Raw genomic sequence first — 20,891 nt, forward strand, 5'->3', positions numbered from 1 at the left:
TTTTTTTTTTTTTTTTTTTTTTTTTTTTTTTTTAGGCTTTCTACCTCTATGGAGCCAGAATATCCAAAGTTAGTCACCTACCCTGTGATTCTCTTTACTTCTAAAATCCTTTCTATCCTGTGCTGTTAACCCCAGCCTGACTCCCTGCTCTTTATCTGGTATGAATGCAGCCTTAGTTATATGACTTAGTGCTATCAAGGGCATGTGCATTTGTATCCAAAGTCTAGCTGGAGCCTTGAATATTTTTTGGAGGATTCCAGCCTTCCGTGGAACTACACATGACTGCTTGGGAACATTAGCGCAGCTGACAAACTACCTGGACAAAGCACCCTCTATCAGAGATGGGAAGAAATCTGTGTTTTCTCCCCTGACTCCTTGCACTTCAGCTGATGTTGGAGTTCCCCTTATCAGGCCATCAACCTGAATTCCAAAGCACAGATAGGAACAGAGGACCAAATGTTGTCTGTCTTCTAGAAGACTTGCTTTAAATTATTTTTGGGATATATTGAAAATCTGTATGAAGGTCTGTTCTGTTGATGCCAAGTTAGAAACAGTACCTTTTGAAATCAGATGTTGACTTAGAATATTTATCATACCAAAAGAGAGAACATTTCAGTACCTGAAAATATTTCACATGCTTTTATATATATTTTATGTATTTTCATTAAACTTCAGTGAATATTATTGCAATAACTCCCCCCCCCTTTCTTTTGACAATACTAATTCTGTAGTGAAATCTGAATAGTGGTTTGCATTTAGATTTGACCTTTTAGCTACAGTGTAGCTTTCAGACATAATTATGTCACTCTTTGAATATTCAGTTAATTCTATAACAATTATCTTTARTTTAAGATTGAATCCAATACAATTAGGATCTCTGAAGAGATTTTTGATACTCCTCTTTTTCCTATCCTGAATGATCTAAGTACTAGAAGAGTAAGTGTTCCTAAAAAATTTTCTGTCTAGGTGAAATAACTGATACCTTGTATAAAGACTACTTTCAAAGAAAGTATTTTGTACTTAAACTTTAAATTTTATATTTAAGTATTTTTATGGGAAAACATTTTAAACACTTTTGGCAACTTTTATATAAGGTTACTGTGGTATCAGAGGTAAAGAAACTAGCTCTGAGCTTCCAGCTAGCTTGTGTGTTATGTTTCTGTTGACCCAGTGGTACAAAAGAAGAAAGATGCATGTTGAGTTCTTTTTACTATTTATTTATATATCCGTAGCATCATAGCTCCTTATGGTTGCTGTTTTACTAACTCAAAGGGAAAAACCAAGAGGTCTTTGATAACAGACAAATGACAATTTGATCTAAAGACTGAGTTTTATTGTATTGTGGACTACTGTGCTTGAAAGACTCTCTACTGTAATGTTCCCTTACTCTGTTTCCTGGGCAGCACAGCCACAGAAGTGAAAACAAGAATGCAGGGAGACTAGCTCCTTAGTGTGGTCCCTATCGAACCTTTTTGTATACTACAGATGTTGCTAATGCAGACAATCCAAGAAAGTAACTGCAATTAAGACCCAGATTTATCCATACGTTCTAACGGTTTTATGCCATATCATAATTTTTGAAAGATTTTTATGGTGTTTTGAAAAATGTAAAGTCTAATCTATCACAGATGGGAAAAAAACTATAGTCAGGATTTAATCTAATACTTAATGAAAAGAGAAAAGATTCCACGGGAGAGGAAGAGCAATGAATAAAAATGGTCTTTATTATCTTATATTATAAACAAGTTACTAAATTTGGCACACACATTTGTTTTATATTGACTACGAAAGTAGCATAGCAAAGATTTCTTTTCATTGCTGTAAGGAAACTTGCTTGTGCAATTAGGATGACATCAGAAAACATTTGTATCGAAATTCCTTTGAAACAAAAGAATTGAATTTTCTGAATATGTAGGATTTCTGTGTCTGTGTGCTTGGCTGCATCACCTCATTTTGAAAGCCTTCCTAATTTTGTTCAGTTTTTATAGGTAGCTAGACAAAAATGAGAATGTATTAAATCCATCTAGCAAATAATGAAAAACACATCTATTCTAGAATGCTTTTTGAAGAAAACTCGAAACTTCCACATGTGACAACAAATCTGGATCTAAATCAACATTGCAGTATTGATGATTGGCATTAAAATTTCATATCTGAGGAGTTCATTTCTATTACTGTCAATTTCTGCTAATAATAGCTTGCTGTCTTGATGTGCAAAAGCTTTGTCTCCAGACTGCAATGTATTTTTAGATTGCATTTTTTTTGATCGCTTATTTTCTTGGCCCCCTGCAAAGCTGCTGTATATAGGGTATTTTGTCATTTATTATACAATACCATTATATGATATTATATCATATTATATATGATGTGTAGCAACATCTGTATTTGAACTGCCATGTACTTGGTTTTCAGTGGCTTATCTTAAACTGTCTGGATTAAAATTTTATTCTTGCTGATTGTACACCTAAGGCTGAATTTTTAGGATGGAAGGTTTTGGCTAAAATTCTTCAGTATATCTATGAATGAGATGAAGAAAAAAACACTTTGTAAACCATATTAACAATTTCTTCAAACTGTTTTTATGAGAAGATCTGAACTGTTATCTCATGGAAAGGAGGCTTGAAATTACATCTAATTTTGTGCAAGCATGGCCAAGGTAGGAGCCAAGAGTCTTCCTAATGTTAGAGAGTGTGAGGTGTTTTGTTTGTTTGTTTAATTTCAATCATGAAAGCTCATTAAACCCAAAAAACTAACTTACAAACTGAAAGCTCTACTTTGCAAAAAATAGAGTTTTATCTTTGGGTAACTGCACTGAAGGTTTTATCAGCAATCAATACTTCATCTACTCTCAGCTCTTAGGTGCTAGATGAACTTTTCTGTACTACTAGTAGAATGGCTGAGGTGGCTTCAGCCTGAGAGTGGAGAGAACATTCCTTAAAATTGCTCCCTTTGGCAGCTGATGACTGTCATGGTGCAAGGTATTCTTGCATATGAATAGTTGCCTTCTTTTGGGTTGCTAATTAGAGACTTTCTTATGGTGCTAATCTGTTATAATTGCAGTTGTGATTATTTGGGACTCTGAATTTATGACATGCTAACTACTTTGAAAAATCAGATTTCTTAGTAGGCTTTCAAATGATGTAACTAAGACTTGATTATAGTTTCAAGAATGTAGGGGAATAATGACGTTAGTGAGCTTCACAGAAATATTCTAAAGGTAGGCTTTATACTATATGTGAAGTATTAAATGCAAAATCTAGATATCCTCGCTTTTCATGTGGAACTTCTATAGAGTAGAGATAACCCTAGGGTCAAGCAGTGCTGGAAAACAGGCTCTCTGGATCCACTTCTAGGTGTCTGTATCTGAAATTCCCTAGCAACTTGCCCACTTGGTTTGAGAGCTTCACAGGCTTCTGTATTTGACTCCTACTCATTCATATGTGTACTTAGTCAAAGCTTGTAGGTGTCTAAACTGAGCTGAGGTGCAAAGGTGTTCAAGTCCCTGCATTGGTCAGCTTGCCAGGGAAATTCTGAAGTTCTGAACACAAATTTAGTCCCCAACTTTACCAAAACCCACTAGTAGTTTTAGCTGTATAAACCTAATGGCCAAAACTTTCACCTGGCATGTGGGAAACTTAGATTCACTTATCTTTCCAATCTGACAGACCTAGAGTTCCCAGCATCTAAGAGGTAGACCTAAACACTGAGTTATAAGCGACCTCAGGTGAAGACAGCCRTCGTTTCTTGCTATTAAAACTGGAAACCTGTGTAGCCAAAAATGTCAGGCTAGTAGACCAGATGAACGATAAGGAGATGTAATGTCATTGAAGCCTCATCATTAGAATACTCAGTAGTGGGAGTGCTGAATTAAATTCTGACATACTGTCCAATGTTGTAGCTGTATTTGACATTAAATGCTTATTTTCATTATTTTAAATCTGATATTTCTAGTCTTGAGACCAGGTCTCTAGCCACAGGTAGCTGTCCTCTCTGATAAGCTTTAAGGTCATGCTTCCCAGGAGAGTCTGAGGCTGCTGTGGATGTCTTAGAGCTCTGGATCCCACACAGATGGAGGCATCTAGTGTGCTGTCCAGTGCTGCATGCCCGAGGTCCAAAGAGTTTAGATAAACCTGTACCTTGTGTTCTCTCTTAACTAACTGCATGCAGCAGCTGACTCACTGGGGCTGTCCCACTGCGGTAAGCACTCTATGTTGACCGGGTAGAGTGCCTAGGCATTTGTTAGGAATTCTGGACTGACCAGCTAGAGCTAGGCATCAGTTTTGAAAATGGTGTGATATCTGGGTTAGGCCTTTGTGAGTAAGAGTCTTGATTTTGCCAATGAGGAATTTAGTAACTTTGTATTTACTGAGGGGTTTGATGTGAATAGGGCAATGTCTTGATTATTGAGAATGGAAAGACAACAAGAAAAACAGACTAGCTCCTTCTCTAGTGAGTGCTTCTATCCTGATCATCGAATTAGGCGGGGGTTCTACAGAAGAATTAATATGACATCATGTTATTAAAAAGGACATCATAAACTACATAAACCAAGGGTCCAAATTAACGTAGCAGTTCTGACATTCCTAACTTAGAATGCCTGGCTTAGTAACCTTAATTTTTTTTTTTTTTTTAAAAACACAACCATTTCAATTGTTATTTTTGTTTTCAATTCATATTATAAGTTGTATTGAAAATGGAAAGTATTTTACATGATGATGTTCAACAGATTTACTGTATATAAAACATGTACAGAAATTCTCATTCTTAAGTCAAAATGTACCAAGTAAATCTTTGCTTAATGCAGTAATTTTGATTTGATTAGCCTTTCTGTCTTTACCACTACTCTTCTGTATGACTTGTTCCCTTAACCTCGAACATTATTTTAACACTAGAAGAGAAGAGTACAAACCATACTTACATAAAACAAAGGGAGCAAATAAACATGGATCTAAAAAAAATTTTTTTTTTTCTAAAACTCTTTATTTTCTAAGTGCTCCATATACTCTTGTGAAGACCATTCATTTCTGTTTGTGGCCGATCTTAAGAGCACTGAGCTCTTACAACCTAAAAGTACTAAAATATTTTTGGAATAAAATGTCTCTGTTATGTTCCAAATACATGCTCTTCAGAATAATGCAGGTTGTGTGTCAGTTTAAGTATTTATTTCCAGCTGGTTCATTTCTACTTATTTCTGCAATAATGACATGTTTTGCAGTAGCTTCATGTGAGAGAGGTTCTTTTAAACCTTTTTTTAATTATCATAGGCATGGTAATCCAGATATTTCTTTTGAACAGACTAATTGTAATACGTGCATGCAAGCAGTTACGAAGCCAGTTGCTAAGCCCCATGACACGCTGCTGGTTTGAGGAGGGAGAAGGACCTTTTTGTATTTTATGCTGGAACTTTATTTTTTTTATGTTATGGATGTGTCGTCTTGATCTTTGATATGTTTCAGTAGTTAATTAGTTAATTCATCACTTTTTTTTCNCCCCCCCCCCCCAAGGAACTGAAACTACCATTTACTTTTTTAAGTGGTCATATTCATGAACTTCGAATTCATGTGCCATGGACGAAATTAGGATCAGAACCAGTGGTCATCACTATCAATACAATGGAGTGCATCTTGAAATTAAAGGATGGAGCTCAGGTAAGAAACATGATAAATGTATTTCTAATGCTGAAAGGTTGACAAGAATGATAGCTTATAAAAGTCATTTCTGTTTAAGCCATCAGAAGAATCTGACATGCAAAGTTGTAGTCACTGTTACTGTCTCAGTGGCTAATAAATGTTGTTCTTCCCATGTGGCTAATATTTTCCTTGATGCATTTTCTGCTATAATGGTGTTCTTGCAGGTGTAAAAGCCAGTTAATAGCATTCTGTGACAGAATTTTCCTATGACTAGACACAGATGGATTTCAAGAGCAATATAGCATCCTAAGTGCTTCCAACTTCTACCAGCCAAGAAGCAGTGCTGGTTGTTTGAGAAAGTTTTGTGCGGCCCCACTGGGCATTGAGTATTTTCAAAAGATGAGTTGCTATTATTGGAGGAGTGCTTTAAATTTTTTGGAGTGTGAGGTATGTGCAAGAGTTTCTAAGGGCATTTGTTTAGTTGTTTTTAGTAATTTCTCACGCCATTTCACAGGCTCAAGAAAAACTTCCTTCTTCCATAACAAAACTGAAATACGCAGTGGCTTAATCTTGCTATACTTCTAACTTTGTCAGTCAGAAGTACTTGGATATGTTAACATTGAAACTTGTTTTTTAGTCAGTGTGGTTTTATAGGGAGAGATTTTTTTGTTTTGTTTTTTAAATTCTTGTTCATATTTTAATTTCAATGTAGAGTCCAGTTACGTTAAGGATCCTACAAAAGAAACATTTAATTTATACAAAGCCTGCAGATCTTTGATAGCATGCTTGATGAGCTGTAAACATTTAATATCAATAATTAGATATCTGCCAGCAAGAGCACTGGGGAACACTTTTCCATTATGTTTGATATTTCTTGTGATTCTTTCACAGTTCTGGAGTTAAAAGGCTTTTGTTGTTAAAGTAGAAATCCCTAGTCTTAGGTACACCACCCACAAAGCATATGCTTGTGTTCTGTGAATATTCTTAATCTATGTGCATACATGCATGTGCACATACACATGTGCACATACTAACAGCCAAATGCCTAATACTTTTCTAACGTTATGGTGAGATTTCAAGGCCAGATGTTCCATGAGAAATGTGTTTTAGAAGCAGCAAATTACAACTAATTATAGAAGCTGCAGAAGAAGTTTTGTAGCACGTGACTCTGCAACCCAGAACTAATATTTGATGTTAGACCATGGAGATGGCTACTGCTGAAATGATCAGATTTCCTGCTCGCATGGTATTTGAAACTTAAATTTTGTGGTGCATACAGCAAAAGGTCAAATGTCATGAATGTAAAGCATTCTCAAGGCAAGTATTTGTTACAGATGTTTAAGACTCAGAGGTAAGAAAGGATTTTTGAAAATTACAACTGACATTTGGACAAATTATTCAGTGGTATGTACATTCAGGAGAGCAAAATTTGGGTCTGTGCCATAGTAGGATTTATCTTTGACTAATAAGAATGTAAATGAAAACACTTTTTTGCTGTTTTCTGAGGATATAGTTTTAAGAAGTTGAAGGCTGAGTTTTATTTCTTAACTTACTATTGGAAAATCTTTTATTAAAATGCAGTGTTTTGTCAAATTCTTGTGTTTTAATATCTACTGTGTGACTGTACAATTAACTAAGACCATTCCTTTTATCATAAAAATGTGTAATTGGTTAATGAAAAACCTGAATGAAACAAATAGAGTATTTCTATGAAAAATGGTAGTAAAATAAGCTTTCAGTGAGTTTAGCTCTGGTTGGAACTGTTCTGCCAAGAACTCTATATCATCAAAACCCGTAATTAGCAAGAAAGTTTAGTTTAGTTTAATTCTCAAAAGTTAATGAGCTTAATCCTGCATTTCCTTCACTTGGGCAAAGCTTCTGATGAGCTCTTGTATAATTTTGCTTGAGCAAAAAGTTCAGTTTTTGGTCTCAACTTAGTGTGATATATCTGCCCATGGAAAGCAGGGGAGAGGTATTTCAAGGAATGTTTATTTTGGAGATGTATGGGGTTTAATGGACACAGCACTGTTTGAAGGTACTGTTGAAGGGACCCTACTGAATTTTGTGAACGATAAATAAATGAGAGAGGGAGTTTATTTGAAGAGTTTTGGAAATGCTTCTGTACTTTACCTCCAGTGATGCTGTTTCATTGTTGGTTTGGTTTCATTGTTAGTTTGATTGGTTTTGTTGTTGTTTTTCATGCTATTGCAGCATCTCCTTCTCAATTGAGATAAAAGTTTGGAGTAGACAGTAAGATGGGCAGTAATGGCTCAACTTCTACTTTTATGCTAACATTCTCCTTTTCTAAGGAGAAATGTTGCATAAGTGCTCAGTTTACCCAGCAATATACAAAATCCACAGCATAGAATTAATGCTATTTTTAGCAAGCCTTGGAGTTTGAGCATTTTGAAGGTCATTGTTTTTCCCCTCTCTTCTGTGCTTTCCAACTCTTGTTTCTCTCCTTCTCTGCAAGATAGTGCTACCACTTCCATAACTGGTGGAAGTATTAAATAAATGTCTACTTTATAAGAAAATAAAACTGTACTGTACCAGGAACAGAACTTTGCAGTGATTAAAGTGGTGTTTTATTGAATATGTTATGTATGTACTCTTTTGGTTATAAATTTGTCTAATGCTAGTAACTATAGTAAAAATTCAGTGTGAGGCTTACTTTTGCGTTATATTTTGATGTCTGTCAGCTTAATGCAATTGTGCTTGTTTTATGGCTCCTGAATGTAGTCTTGTACTGCACAGTCATCTACAGTTGGTTTAAGCATGATCACTTCTAATGTTATCAAAGTCATGAAATATGTTGACAAGTCTAATTGAAATGTGTAAGACTTCAAGTGAATTTCAGACCATGTTTACTTGTAATTTCATTTGCTTGTGGTAATTGCCTCCCATGAGATTGTTCTTAATGAATGCCATGTATTGTGATAGAGGGTGGGTGGAGTTCCATTATTATATTATTGTAATTATTTATGTTGCTGTACACGAAAGCTTAGAATTTCTATCTAGAATTGAAGTCTCCTTGCTAAACTTCTTTTGATGTGATTTCTCACCTTAGACTTTCAATCTCTTTTTTTATTTTTATTTTTTTAATCCTGTTGGACCCGTCATCTTGTTCTATATGTCTAGGCCATCACCCTGCAACAGGCTACTAACTTTTTTCCTACCCCTCTTTTTAATTTTTATTTATTTATTTATTTATTGAAAAGCTATTTAAATTTCCACCCTCATTTCTCTCCCCTCATCTATACCCACAATATCTCTGCTCCCAAAACAGAGGCTTTAAATTCAGTCTGTGCAAGTTGGGAAAGACAGGCCAGTATCTGTTTTCTCTGCCTTAAAGGCATTATTAGAACTAATCACAAAATTAATCTTCCTTATGTGCAACTGTGAACTCTGTGGTTTTCAGTCTTGGAAAGGACACAAATGAGATTCAAGGAGAAATCTGTTAATCTGTATTACTGCTTTACTTTTGAGTCCCTGTCTTCAATCAGGATGCAGTGCAGCAAGAATAGTTAATATATATATAAAGAGGAAGACTGTCAGTACCCCAGGGATTATTAATTACAGAATCAGAAGATTGTCACAGGCCCATGTGGGGGCACAGGGAAACCAAACAGTTGTTTGGATCAGCATATAGGCAATTAACCACTGTTTCTTTTTTGAGGCATTACAGAGAAGGTTTTGAATGAATATAATAACTTTGTGAAAGCAGTGGAGAACAGCTCCCAAGCGTGATGGTCAAAAGAGCAGAAGCACATGTGTTCTTATTTGAAAATCAGCAGAGACCATCATCAAGGAATGCTGAAAGCTGGAATTGATCTTGATTATGAAATGATTGAGACTGTCGATAGGGTGTGCAAAGAGGTTATGAATGATTTTGCAAGTGAGGACAGGAGCCTTGTATTTGATGAGGGTGTAGGGTGTAGTTATATAATATGTTTGCTTAGATGATAAAGCTAGCTCCAATTCTTAAGCTATGGTTTGCTATTTTTCCCCTTCTCTCCTTGAGCTGTAGTAATTCAATTGCATGTGGCTGTATGGACAGTCAGTGGATTTTTGTTGTTTGTCTGTTTGTGGGTATGCATATGCTGCTCAATGACAACAAAAATATGGTAAAACTTGAAATCAGAGGATTAACTGAAATTCTTTTAGTGTCCCATGTTTCTGCTTTTCATTTTCTCCTGTAAAAGGTCAGTGTGTGTGTATATAACATTTTCTTTGGTACCTCTTCATTTTAATAGTGGTATCTTTTTACTTCAGTAAATCTGATCTTTATCTTGAGTTCTTACATTTATATGCAAAGTTTAAGCAGAAGAGTAGATTACTTTATGTAGGACAGCTCTCTAACTACTTATGTCTTCAGCTAACGTTGCTTGAACTCATAATCTCAAGTTAATGACAAATATGAAATTCTGTGTCATTTCAAACCACTTTGATTTGTGTTTTAATAGCTTAGTAAAACCAGTACGAGAGCAARGGGGATGTTATCTGTTCGTGTGTGTGTGTATACATAAGTATATATAAATAATAAGTTTCTGTATTTTTAAAAAAAAAACTTCTTTGTGTAAATCTAAACTTATAGCTAAAAAGCTCACAGTTGTCTGTGGTTTTGGGGTTCAAGGTAAGACTTATGACCCATTTAGATCAAAAAAAGTCTTTAGTTCCATTTCATTTCTTCCTTTCTGATGATTGATTTCCTTTAAAATAAGAACTAAAATTTTTAATTTTTCTTTTTGTCTGAACATCTGCCTTCATACTCAAACTCAGTGGAAAATTTTGGCTGCAATTAATGAAACTTCCGAGTCAATTTTAAGAACATACCTGCAAACACTTTTCAACTTCTGGGGGAAGTCTTCAATGCTGACATTATATGTACAGTTTAAGACTCCATAGATCTGTCACATCTAACTGACATATTTGTAATGCCAGGTACATGGAATGAGATAAGGGTGAACTCATCGCCTTGAAGAGCAGTTCTTGGCCTCTCTTGGTTTATTGTGGATAGACCCTGTAAACCCTTTTTCCTTCTTGTTCTCTGTCCTTATGGACTCTTAAATACCCCTGTGGAGTATTTAGGTTGGACTGTTGCAGATCTGAATGTAAGTCTGCTCTTTTCTGGTACTTTGTGTTTATTTTGAAAATGAGAAGGCATGCCTTCTAGACCTAGTGATTAAAAAGAAGGGGGATGGGAGCCTTACATCTCCCCTCCCCCCCCCTTCATGTGCATGACACTGTTTTTTCTCAACCTTTTCAGTGTCCTCTCAGCATTCTGATCTTGCCTCTTGTGTCCCCCTCCCCATCTTCAGCATACTGTCTAGGTCAGTGGTTTTGAAATTACCTTTCCAGTTCAGAGGGTCCAAACTTAAATTCTTTTAGGATGGAGGATCTTTTAGGTCTCTGTAAACCTAAAGATGAAGATAAACCTTAGCTGCTGTGGTGCAAAGAATATTGTCTTTGCTGAGCTTAAACTAAAATGCTAGTCTGTGAGCTGGGATGGCTGAAATGAAGAATCATATGCCACTCTGATACCTCTACTTCATAAACAGTAACTCCTAATATGTGGGGCAAGTTGTGGTCAGTTAACTAGCAGTAACTTTTTTTCAAAAGCTTCAGGATGGTCTGGCAGCGCCTTTGGTTGGGCTTTATGCCATTTTCTGTCTAGAATTCTAGTCTGGAGAATTCTCATAATGTCTTCTAGGAATGGTTTGGTATGAAATGGGACGCTTCAGGTAGCAGATCTTCCTTCAAGGATATTATCCCCTTTGTAAAGGGAATCAGGCTCTTGCAAGAACATTTAATAAACTTACTCTTTCAGTAGAGGGAGCAGTCCTGGAAAAGCAGGCTGAAACAGCTGTTAGAAAAGTCCTTGCAGCATTTGGTTCAGAGACTTTGTGCTCTTTTATTTGCAGTGTTTTCACTTCAGAGTAGCTGAAGAGATGCTGAACAGCTTTGCTGTTCTTTAAAAGCAAAGTATCTGATGTTTTAGGTTGCAGTAATTCTGTTTGCAAAAGAAGTTGTTGTCTTTGCAGTGAATTTGTTAAAGATGCCATGGGCACATTTCTATTTACTCTAACTATAGAAGTCCTTCTGCTGCTGTTGTACACCATGTTGCCTCAACCTGGATAGTCTGCTTGCTTACCTAAGCGCCTGTTATGGTGTTAGTCAATTTAGATGGTTTTCATGCAACTTATCACTTAAAAAAAAAAAGCGCCCTTCTCAGGACTAAATAATGGTGATTTCCAATGTTTGAAACTGATTGCTATAAAAGGTATGAGTGGTCCCACTTGATTCCTTCTGTGCTTGTGCCTGGCCCTAGCAGATCTTCCAGTGTTGACTGGACAGGCGTAGCGGGCACGTGTGTGCTGCTGACAGGCAACGATAAATTCCTGACCTGATCCTAGAGCTTAGTTTAGGTGAGCGAGCCTTGCTTTGAGGTGTTTCTGCTGAAGACTTCTAATAGTAAGTACTCTTGCTTTCTCTTCATTCAGTACTGGGTGACATGTTCATAGGCAGTGTCATACCACCTGAGACTAGTCGTAGTGACAAAGGGTGATAATCTGTCCCAATATCTCAAGAATACTTGCAACTCTGTTTACGCCAGAAAGGTCTAACTAGGAGGATGCTTTTCTGAGCAGCCAAACACTGAATGACAGAGCAAGATGGAGAAAACAGAARAGCAGTCAGTAATGTATTTTGGGCTGTATTCTTACTAAAGAGCTCAGATTTTGAATGCAGTTAATTTCAAGAGGAAAGTTGCTAAAATCAGCCTGGTCATTACTACAAAATATATTGAGATTGTAAAACACCAATATTTTCAACAGTTCTGTGTTCGAATGGGTGGTTTTTATTGTGATTTACAAGTGCAATGAAGAGAACACAAGGCAAGGATACGGCTCTACTTTGGTGTGCACATTGCAAGATAAGGAAACTGCCAGAAGTTGTGTATATAGCTACATTTCCCCCCCCCCCCCATGCCTGTAGCAGCAGGGGTGATAGCATCCAGTAAATAAGTGCTGCCTTTTATTGGCTTCCTTGTTGTCTTCTGAGCAAGACCTTCTCTGTCTACCTCTTGTGTTGTAGTTCAGATCAAGATTACACTTTGGAAGAAATCTGGTTGTCCACACTCTCTGTGCTTTGACTTGCATAATGGAGTGGTYTTGAATTCATGAGCTGGATAACCTTTTGGATGAAGCTAAACTGGAAGATGCACTCCAGGAGCATCTGTAATGTGCTCCAGCTGCTAAATGAAATTACAAAGAACAGTTGTCTGGTGTCAGTTTTTAATAGAATCAATAGTCTGTCACACTTCTGTCACTTTTCTTGGTTAGTGTGATCACCAACTGTTGCATGGTCTTGGAATAGAAGTACAGTGAATCCTACTAAACCAGCTGAGTTTTTTTCAGAAGTTTTTTCTGTCTAGGATCAGAATGTTTAGCCCACATTTAGTGCCAACTTCTTTGCTTTTCATGGTTTTTACATATCTGTGACGGTAATCATCTCATGAAATATCTAATTGTGAGCACAAGCACTGCTTTTTTTTTTTTTTTTTTTTTAGCACATCCTTTTAGGGTTTTGTGAGATTGTAGTAAATTTGTGTGTTCCTTTTATCCAAGGATTCAGGAAAAAGATTATGTAATAAGAAAGCAGAATCTAAGCTTCCAGAATGACAGGTTGTATCACTCTTCATTTTTTTTCATAGTTTAAGTAGCAAATATTTTCTTCATTGTGCAGACAGTCCAGAATTTCTCTCCCAGAGTGAAATCTCTCTCAGGCTATGAGAAAAAGGAAAACTTTGTTTAAGTGTTAAACAACCCTCCCTCCCAACCACCCCAATTTAGTTGTCCTTTAAATTCCATAAGAACAGAAATGTATTTATGTATAAATATGGATTATATATATAAACATTTAAATTCTTTATACATATAGGTGCATATTAACTTCATTTTAGCTCCCACATCAACTGTCACTGCTCAGGTTTGCAGCCTGAGATTTTTTTTCAAAAGCTAAGTTTGAGTCTTGCTTCCTAACTCTCTCTGAGAGCCCGTTCTCCTTGTGGGCAGCCAGGAGCCCGGGGCTCGGGGTGCAGGGGCAGGAAGGCCAGCATGCAGATGACAAGCATCAGCATCACCAGCATCCTGCTGTCAGCTGGCCTCTCTGTCAAAGTAGCTGTGGCTGAGGGCTTTTCTGGTGGACAGCTGGTTTCAGTAGGTTCAGTCCTCCATTGTCTGGATGGTTGGGATTGTCATTTTTCTGTCTGAAAGAACGTTATTCCCAGGAGTTATATTTGTCATTTATTAGTCAGCTGCCACTGAATTCACCTTTTAACAGCCTTGCTTGTACATTTGAAATAAGGTCCCATTCTGCTAGGTCCTCAGACAGACTGAATTCCTTCTTTTGGCTGCTTTCAAATCTAATTTTCTGCCTCTTTGGATAACTAGTCTTTCTCCTTTTCTTCTCTCAGGAACTCTTTTTGTTCCTGTGTTGCCCCCTCATGCTTTATTGATGCTACCACAAGCTTCAGAAACACTTTCTTCCTTTGTGCTTCTCTTCTGAACCATCAAGTTTGTGTTAAGTGACCTCCTGCAGCTATCTTCTCGGTGATGGCTTTCCATTTCCATGCATCTGGGCTGAGTTTTTAGTATAATTCTAGAAATTGGAAGTATTGCAATCAGGGATGGTGATGGGTCGGTGGATTCAAACAGCAAGTAAGACATCAAGCTRTTGGCTCTTGAAACATCTGGGCCTGAAGAGGAGTTATGTGGCTGTAAATCAACATGCTAAAACAAGGTCTTTGTGATTCTCGAGCAGCAGAGGCCACACTGATACGCAGGGATCTTGTTAAGGGCATGCAGCAAATATGCTTGGCCAACTGTCTCCGCACACCAGCTAAGGAGATTTGCTTATCCAGGGCACTTAAGGATTGAAGAAGAATAACGTGTTTCTAGATTTGTATTGAAATAAGAGCTTATATTATATGGGTACAGCTCATTTTCCTTTCAGGCAAGAGATGTAATTGGGTGTAGTTCGTGTAAATGAACTTAAATGAGTTCTAGGAGTGATGTTATCTTTGGCCATACTACAACTATTCTAATAGTGGGTTTGCTTACCAGATATTTGTGTATCTGTGATTCAGGTCTAACTTCAAGTCATTCAAATGAAAGTGTCTGGCATGTCATTGTCTAGGTAGGAGGGTCTAAATTGGACTGTGAGGTGCTTGTTCTGTGCCTAATTTGACATATGACCTCTCTACAGGCTGTTGAGCAACCCTGCAGCTGCAGAGACTGCAGCTCCAATTTTCTTCCTTTAGGAGGTAAAGATTGAATTAACTGGATGGTTGCAGGATATGTATGTTTTCAAGAGTTCTTCTGGAGCACTTGCTGACTTGCTGTAGAGTCCTGAGCACATTTACAAAAGTAGGCACTTGACAAATTATATAGGCTTTGTGGTGGTGTTGTCAGGTAAATGCAAGGAATGCTTAGGGAGCCCTCTTTTAAGTTGGTCTTACCCAGAACATCAGTTGCAGATCTGTCTTTCCAAAGTAGCGAGAGGAAAGGGCGCTGCAGCTTGGAGTGGTACGTGCAGGAAGGCTGGGGAAGCCAAGGGAAGAAATAGGTTAGGTAAGAAGAGATTAAAGAAAGCCACTTTAAGGATGTGAAGGAGGGATTTTTTTTCCTTTTAGCTTCCATTGCTTTACAGGTAATTCTAAATACATTGTTTAATCAGATTAGGGTTGCATGCTTAAATGAAGAATTTCATTTGTTTGTCCTGAAACACCAGACTAGCAGTGAAATCTCCCTCCCTTCCTCCCTCCTTCTCTCTCTCTTTTTTCCTTTTCATTCTTTCTTTCTTTCTCTCTCTTTTTTTTTTTTTCCTCTGTGTGTGTGTGTGTGTGTGTGTGTGAGACCCTGTCAGGATGCCACCTTTTGGAAGGAGATAATCCTAGTCTTGGACATGTTGGAGTAGTTTTCTACATGTATCTTCTGGGAAATCCTGCACAGCACTGAGTTTCTTGACTATATCATAATATTTCAGCCTTAGTAGTTTAATTGTATTATAATTTTCTCCTATGCTGAGAATATATATTTTTTTCTTAAAAGCAGATTACTCAGTTATTCATATTTCATAGGTTTCTTTTAAAATAGATATATATGTGGTGCTTGTGATTTTCTGGATCAACTTGTATTTTGTCAGAATTCCCTTTGTTTAATGCTACATGTGCTTCTGATTTGTACTTTTTTGTTTTTAAAACTCCTAGCTTGTGGGCAGAAACTTTTAAAATAATCTTTTTCCCTTTCTCCTCTTCATTTTTTTTCTCTTATTTTTCCTCTTATCTTGGATTTTTTTGGATTTCTATGTTGTCTTTTAAACACTGAAAACACAAGCACAGATTTCCTAGTTAGCTTCCTTCTTCCTATTTAGAAGTCTAGTTTAGCAATAATTGTGCTTTGATGTTTGTGTACAGAACTTGATTCCTCTCTTCCTGTAATCTCCTCACCCTTTCATGTTAGGCTCCTTTTTCCTCTGCCGGTGTTCCCTAGTCCTGTAATATAAAATTTTGACAAAATGTCATGAAATAATATCTCATTGGTTCCTCTCAGGTTGTCAATATTTTGCATCGATTCTTGTATTTCAAGATACTACTTTAGGCTTATTTAAAAAAAAAAAAAAAGCCTTATTTGAACATTGAAATATCACTGTGATTTTAAACTAAATGTTGTGTTTAAAACACCCCCACTATTTGATAAGGTATGTTTTTTCTTTTTTTCTTTCTTCCCCCCCCCCTTTTTTTTTTTCAAATTAGTCAAGGAGAAAGCTCCCAAAGTAATCAAAATAAAGACCTGGTTTCTTTTGCATATATAAATATATGGCATATAACTACAAGAAAATGTGGAACTTGGCTCACATAATGAAATACTCCTTTAAATCCATGCTTAAAGTTAAGCATATACTTGTCCATAATATCATTTCTAAAAACATACTGTTCCACCTCTGGCAAACTCTTCTCTGCTGGATACTTTCCAAACTGTGATATTCAAGTCGTCTTTCCTTCAGTTTTAGATGATAGAGCTCATTCCCTTCCTTCCAGCCTTGGCCTGCCTCTTCTCACATGCTGACATTCGTGTGACTGAGATGAATTGGTCAATTTGCTAAGCTGGCAGAAAACAGAACCAGTTCCAAAAAGGTGGTGAGGTCCATGGTTTTTTTTTTTTTTTTTTTTTTTTTGGAAGCAGGGGCGGGGGAGATGTTAGTGTGTTGAATTAGTTGCTCTGTGATCAGGTGAGGGCCAAAGCGGGAATATAGAGAAGAGGCCAAGTGTTGGACAGGCTCATCTCTGCTCAGCTGTGTTATCTAAATGCATCCTCAGGTCATCAATCTCTTCCCACTAGACAATATATTGTTGTATTTTATATAAATAAATATATATATATATATCCTACTAGACTGACCCTTCTGAATTATAGCCAATGCTTCTTTTCAAGAGCTTTCTCCTGGGACTAGAGGATATTCATGATTCAATGGCTGTGTCTTGTAGTGCCATGTCAATGCACTTTGCTGTTGAAATGAGAAGATAGTGAAGAAGTAGACCAGCTCCATTTTCAAAACTGAGTTGGTGACTTGAGAAATAGTATACGGAGAATTCAGAATACCAGACTTCAGAGTTAAATAGACAGATGGTCTTCAATATGTTTAATACATTTTTTCTCAGTATTATTAATGTTCATGGAAAAATAATTATTTTCATTTGCTGAAAATCAAAATGTCAAGAAATTTATGCATACTGGCTAACATTTCTGAAAATGAGAGCTCAGTAGCTGGATATCAATTTGTAAAACTTCTCTGAGAAGAACTGGAGTTTGTTAGGGGTAGAGTTTTGTTGACTTAGAAGCTGCAAGCCATGTTGGGAATATATCCTGCCTGAAGTATGTTAGTGTTTCCAAGTTGTGGAAGCTCACAAATTATTGGGAATGTTGTATTGTTCGCAAATACAGTGTAAGTAACATTTTTACCCATTTCTTTCTCTCTCTCTCTCTCTCTCTCTCTCTCTCTCTCTCTCTCTCCCCCCCCCCCCCCTTTTTTTTATTTCTGTTTCCATAGCATTCTCTCAAATTGATTCTAGTATTTGACTGTAGCTTGCCAGTGGCAAGTTATGTTCTATTAAAAAAAAAAAAATCAAATGATGTATGCCAACAGCCAGTAAAATCACTTGACCCCAAATACACACATTTCTCATTAGTCATGCGCATGAAAACTTACAAACCCATGCCAAATGCCAATGTTAACAAAATCTGTATTATTTATGTTAACCAAAAGCAGGTGCTTCTCTTTTCTTTGGAGGCATGTAATCTAGTTTCTGTGCTCATCTCTGTATGTAAATGCTCTCCTACAATACAATTCCCTTTACTGAGCTTTCTCATATGTTTTTCTTTGACGCTTATCCATACCTTTCTTCTATTTTTGTTGTTATTTCCACGTTGCCTGTAAAGTAGTTCAAAAGTGCTCTCTGTATGAAGGGGAAGAATAGCATCTTTTTTGGTGTCCAGGGAGCTGATGTTGCTTCTTGTACTCATTTGAAACTATAGTTCCATGTTCCTGCTCTTTTGCTTTAGATTCCCTTGCTTGGAAAATAACAATGTTACTGAACAGTGAGGAAGCAGGAGACCTACTTATCTCTTGTACTACATTGGTGTAAGAAGCTTTATTTTTATATATATGTATACACATACACACACATTTTTAAAGACAGTTTCCGATCTGACTGGCTTTATTCTCACTATTGTTTGATGATTAGGAGGAAAGGTTGGCACAGGAAATGTAAATAGTTCATGTAGTACACAGGTAAACAGTTGCTTTACAAAGTCATAATTTCACTATTATTCCACATTTTAATAAGGGACTGATAGCAGTGAAGAGCCAGTGTCTGTAATTTTATGTGTTGGGAGACTATATTACCAAAAAAGCTGGGAGGATGAGCCAAAGTTGATACATTTGAGGAGCTGCACTGTGGTATAGTCCTGGGCAGGTAAGAGACCAGAGTGGGGTGGCTAGGGTTAGCCAGCTGGCCCGTTCCTCCCATTTGGAGTCCCTTTTCTGCCTCATTTTGTGGAAGCTAGCTCGTACATCACGGACATAACTGAACTGCAGATTTAAGATCAAGATGCATTCATTCTTACCTTGAACAACCTTGTTTTGAAAGCAATTGGTATAAGCTTGAAACCTGAGTTGAGTAGCAGTTTTTACTATTCATGATGAAGCATGAGCTAGAAAAAGAGAGTTTGGGTTCTTTTTTATTGTGGTTAATTTGGGGAGTTGGTAGTCGGTGGTGATGCCATGGTCTGTGTTTCCGAATTTTGAAAAGGAGTCCATAGGAACAGAACCAAGGATTGCCACAATGCTATTGCTGTAGAATCATATTTCGAAGCAGAGCTTTGTTTTTCAGGACTATAGAAAGAGAGCATAATACTAACCTGTTTGATAAACTTGATTACTGAAAGTAGAAACCCAATAAAAGCTGTTTTTTTTTCCTCTCTCTTTTTTTTTTTCTTAATTCTGTAGGTGGGCAAGTAGATATCGGTGTTGAAACTTACATTTTAGTATTTGCATAAGTAAACCTGTTTTCTTGAATGTGAACCAGATGTGGAATGCAAGTGGTACATTACTCTTGAGGAAGTACACAGCAACTGTTATCTTGTAGATACAGGAGTAAAATGTAATGTAGTTCTGTATATTGAGTGATCCTCCTAACCTTACTGATTTTAGTTAGTCTTTTTCTTGATTACAGCAAGGAAATAAAATGTCAGTCGTCAGTGTCTTTGTCTTTAGGTAGAGGGTGAAGGGATTTATATATCATGTTTGGCATACTGCCTCGAATTCTAGGGTCAGATTCTGATTCTGCTTTCCCTGGCATAGATCTGGAATACCTTAGYTGATTTACTTTGGAGTAATTCCAGATTTGTTCCAATACAGTTGACATCAAAATCAGGCCCCTATAATCCAGGTTTGTTTCATGTAGTTGGGGGAAACGTTTGGGTTGGTATGGTTTAACAGGGAACGAGGTGAGGTAATGCATTTAGAAATATTTCTTTAGAGAGGAAGTAGTTTTTCCTCATTTGTTGATAGATTAAAGCACGGTTAAATTTGTTGGAATGTATTTTAGCTCCTCATTATAGCAAAACCTACTATTTTGGAGTGGGCATGATGACAGATTTTGTGGAAAAAAACCTGTAACTTATCCTCCTTTGGTAAAGGCATCTTAAAATTTTTAAAGACAAAAATACTCCTAATTCTTTCAAGTATGAAGTACACTCTCAATTTATAGCTTGTTCCCTTTGAAAAGAGTTCTATTMTTTCTAAAAGGGTGTGATTCAATTATAATTTATTAGATATTATGATTGTTGAACTTAAGCAGAAAATTTTCTGCTTATTCACTTACTGCCTGTGACTTACCTTAGAATACTTGCACTTAAGCAGTGGTTCCTGTTAAATAACTTTGACACACAAGCGATGTACATTGTGTTTTATTTTGAACACTTACAATAATAAACACAATTTTTCCAGTAGAGTGGACAAATGTTCAGTTTTAAGGCTGCACTTCTAAACAAAAATCACTGTCTTTTTGCGGTCTATAGAGCCATGTGGAAATTATATTATGCTGTTAGCAATGTCATGATCATCTTAGTCATCTTAGTTTAACTCTAGCTGTTAAATAAACATTAACTTTAAATATTTATTTTTTTTGTCTCTGGAGAAAATAGAAAAAACTTGATCAGTCCATCAAGAAATATGTTAATCTATTTTTGTGTCCCCCCCGCCCCAGCATGCTCATTTTCATGGGCCTGTCTCTGACTTGATAGGAGACCATGCMCTGAGGCCATCAGCTTGATTTACTGAGAGCTTCCTTTCTGTTACCCAAGCACTGGTTCCCTTTGGACTAGTTAATGTCTAGGAGGGCCATCTGCCAAAGGGCCGAGGTCTAAAGAACCCTGAATACTTTAAGCTGCTGTCCCTCATTTTCAATATATCTTCTAATGCTTTGCACCTAATTGGAGGATGAATAATGGAAAGCTCCTTTGCCCTTTCCCTGTAGTATATGTGCAAATCACTCTTCTGGGTAATACATTTGTCATGTAAATGGCTTTATTGTTTGGAGCTGTTTCAGTTTGCAAATATCTTCAGTTAAAACTGAAGATGTATTTTGGTTTCATTAGATAGCAAAGCTCTCAGTGTGTGTGTGTGTGTGTGTGTGTGTGT

General features: G+C 36.8%; 1 protein-coding gene across 1 annotated transcript in view; it reads left to right on the forward strand.

Moving 5' to 3' along the window:
* Positions 1–20,891, forward strand: part of LOC112969610 (vacuolar protein sorting-associated protein 13B-like) — a 40,736-nt gene that overhangs the window by 2,695 nt on the left and 17,150 nt on the right. Inside the window, exon 3 of the mRNA XM_026073067.1 lies at positions 5,505–5,648. Within this exon, the coding sequence (XP_025928852.1) occupies positions 5,505–5,648 (144 nt within the window). The remainder of the gene's footprint in view (positions 1–5,504; positions 5,649–20,891) is intronic.

Source organism: Apteryx rowi, unplaced genomic scaffold (assembly GCF_003343035.1).
Source record: "Apteryx rowi isolate R43461 unplaced genomic scaffold, aptRow1 scaffold_1095, whole genome shotgun sequence".
NCBI lineage: Eukaryota > Metazoa > Chordata > Aves > Apterygiformes > Apterygidae > Apteryx > Apteryx rowi.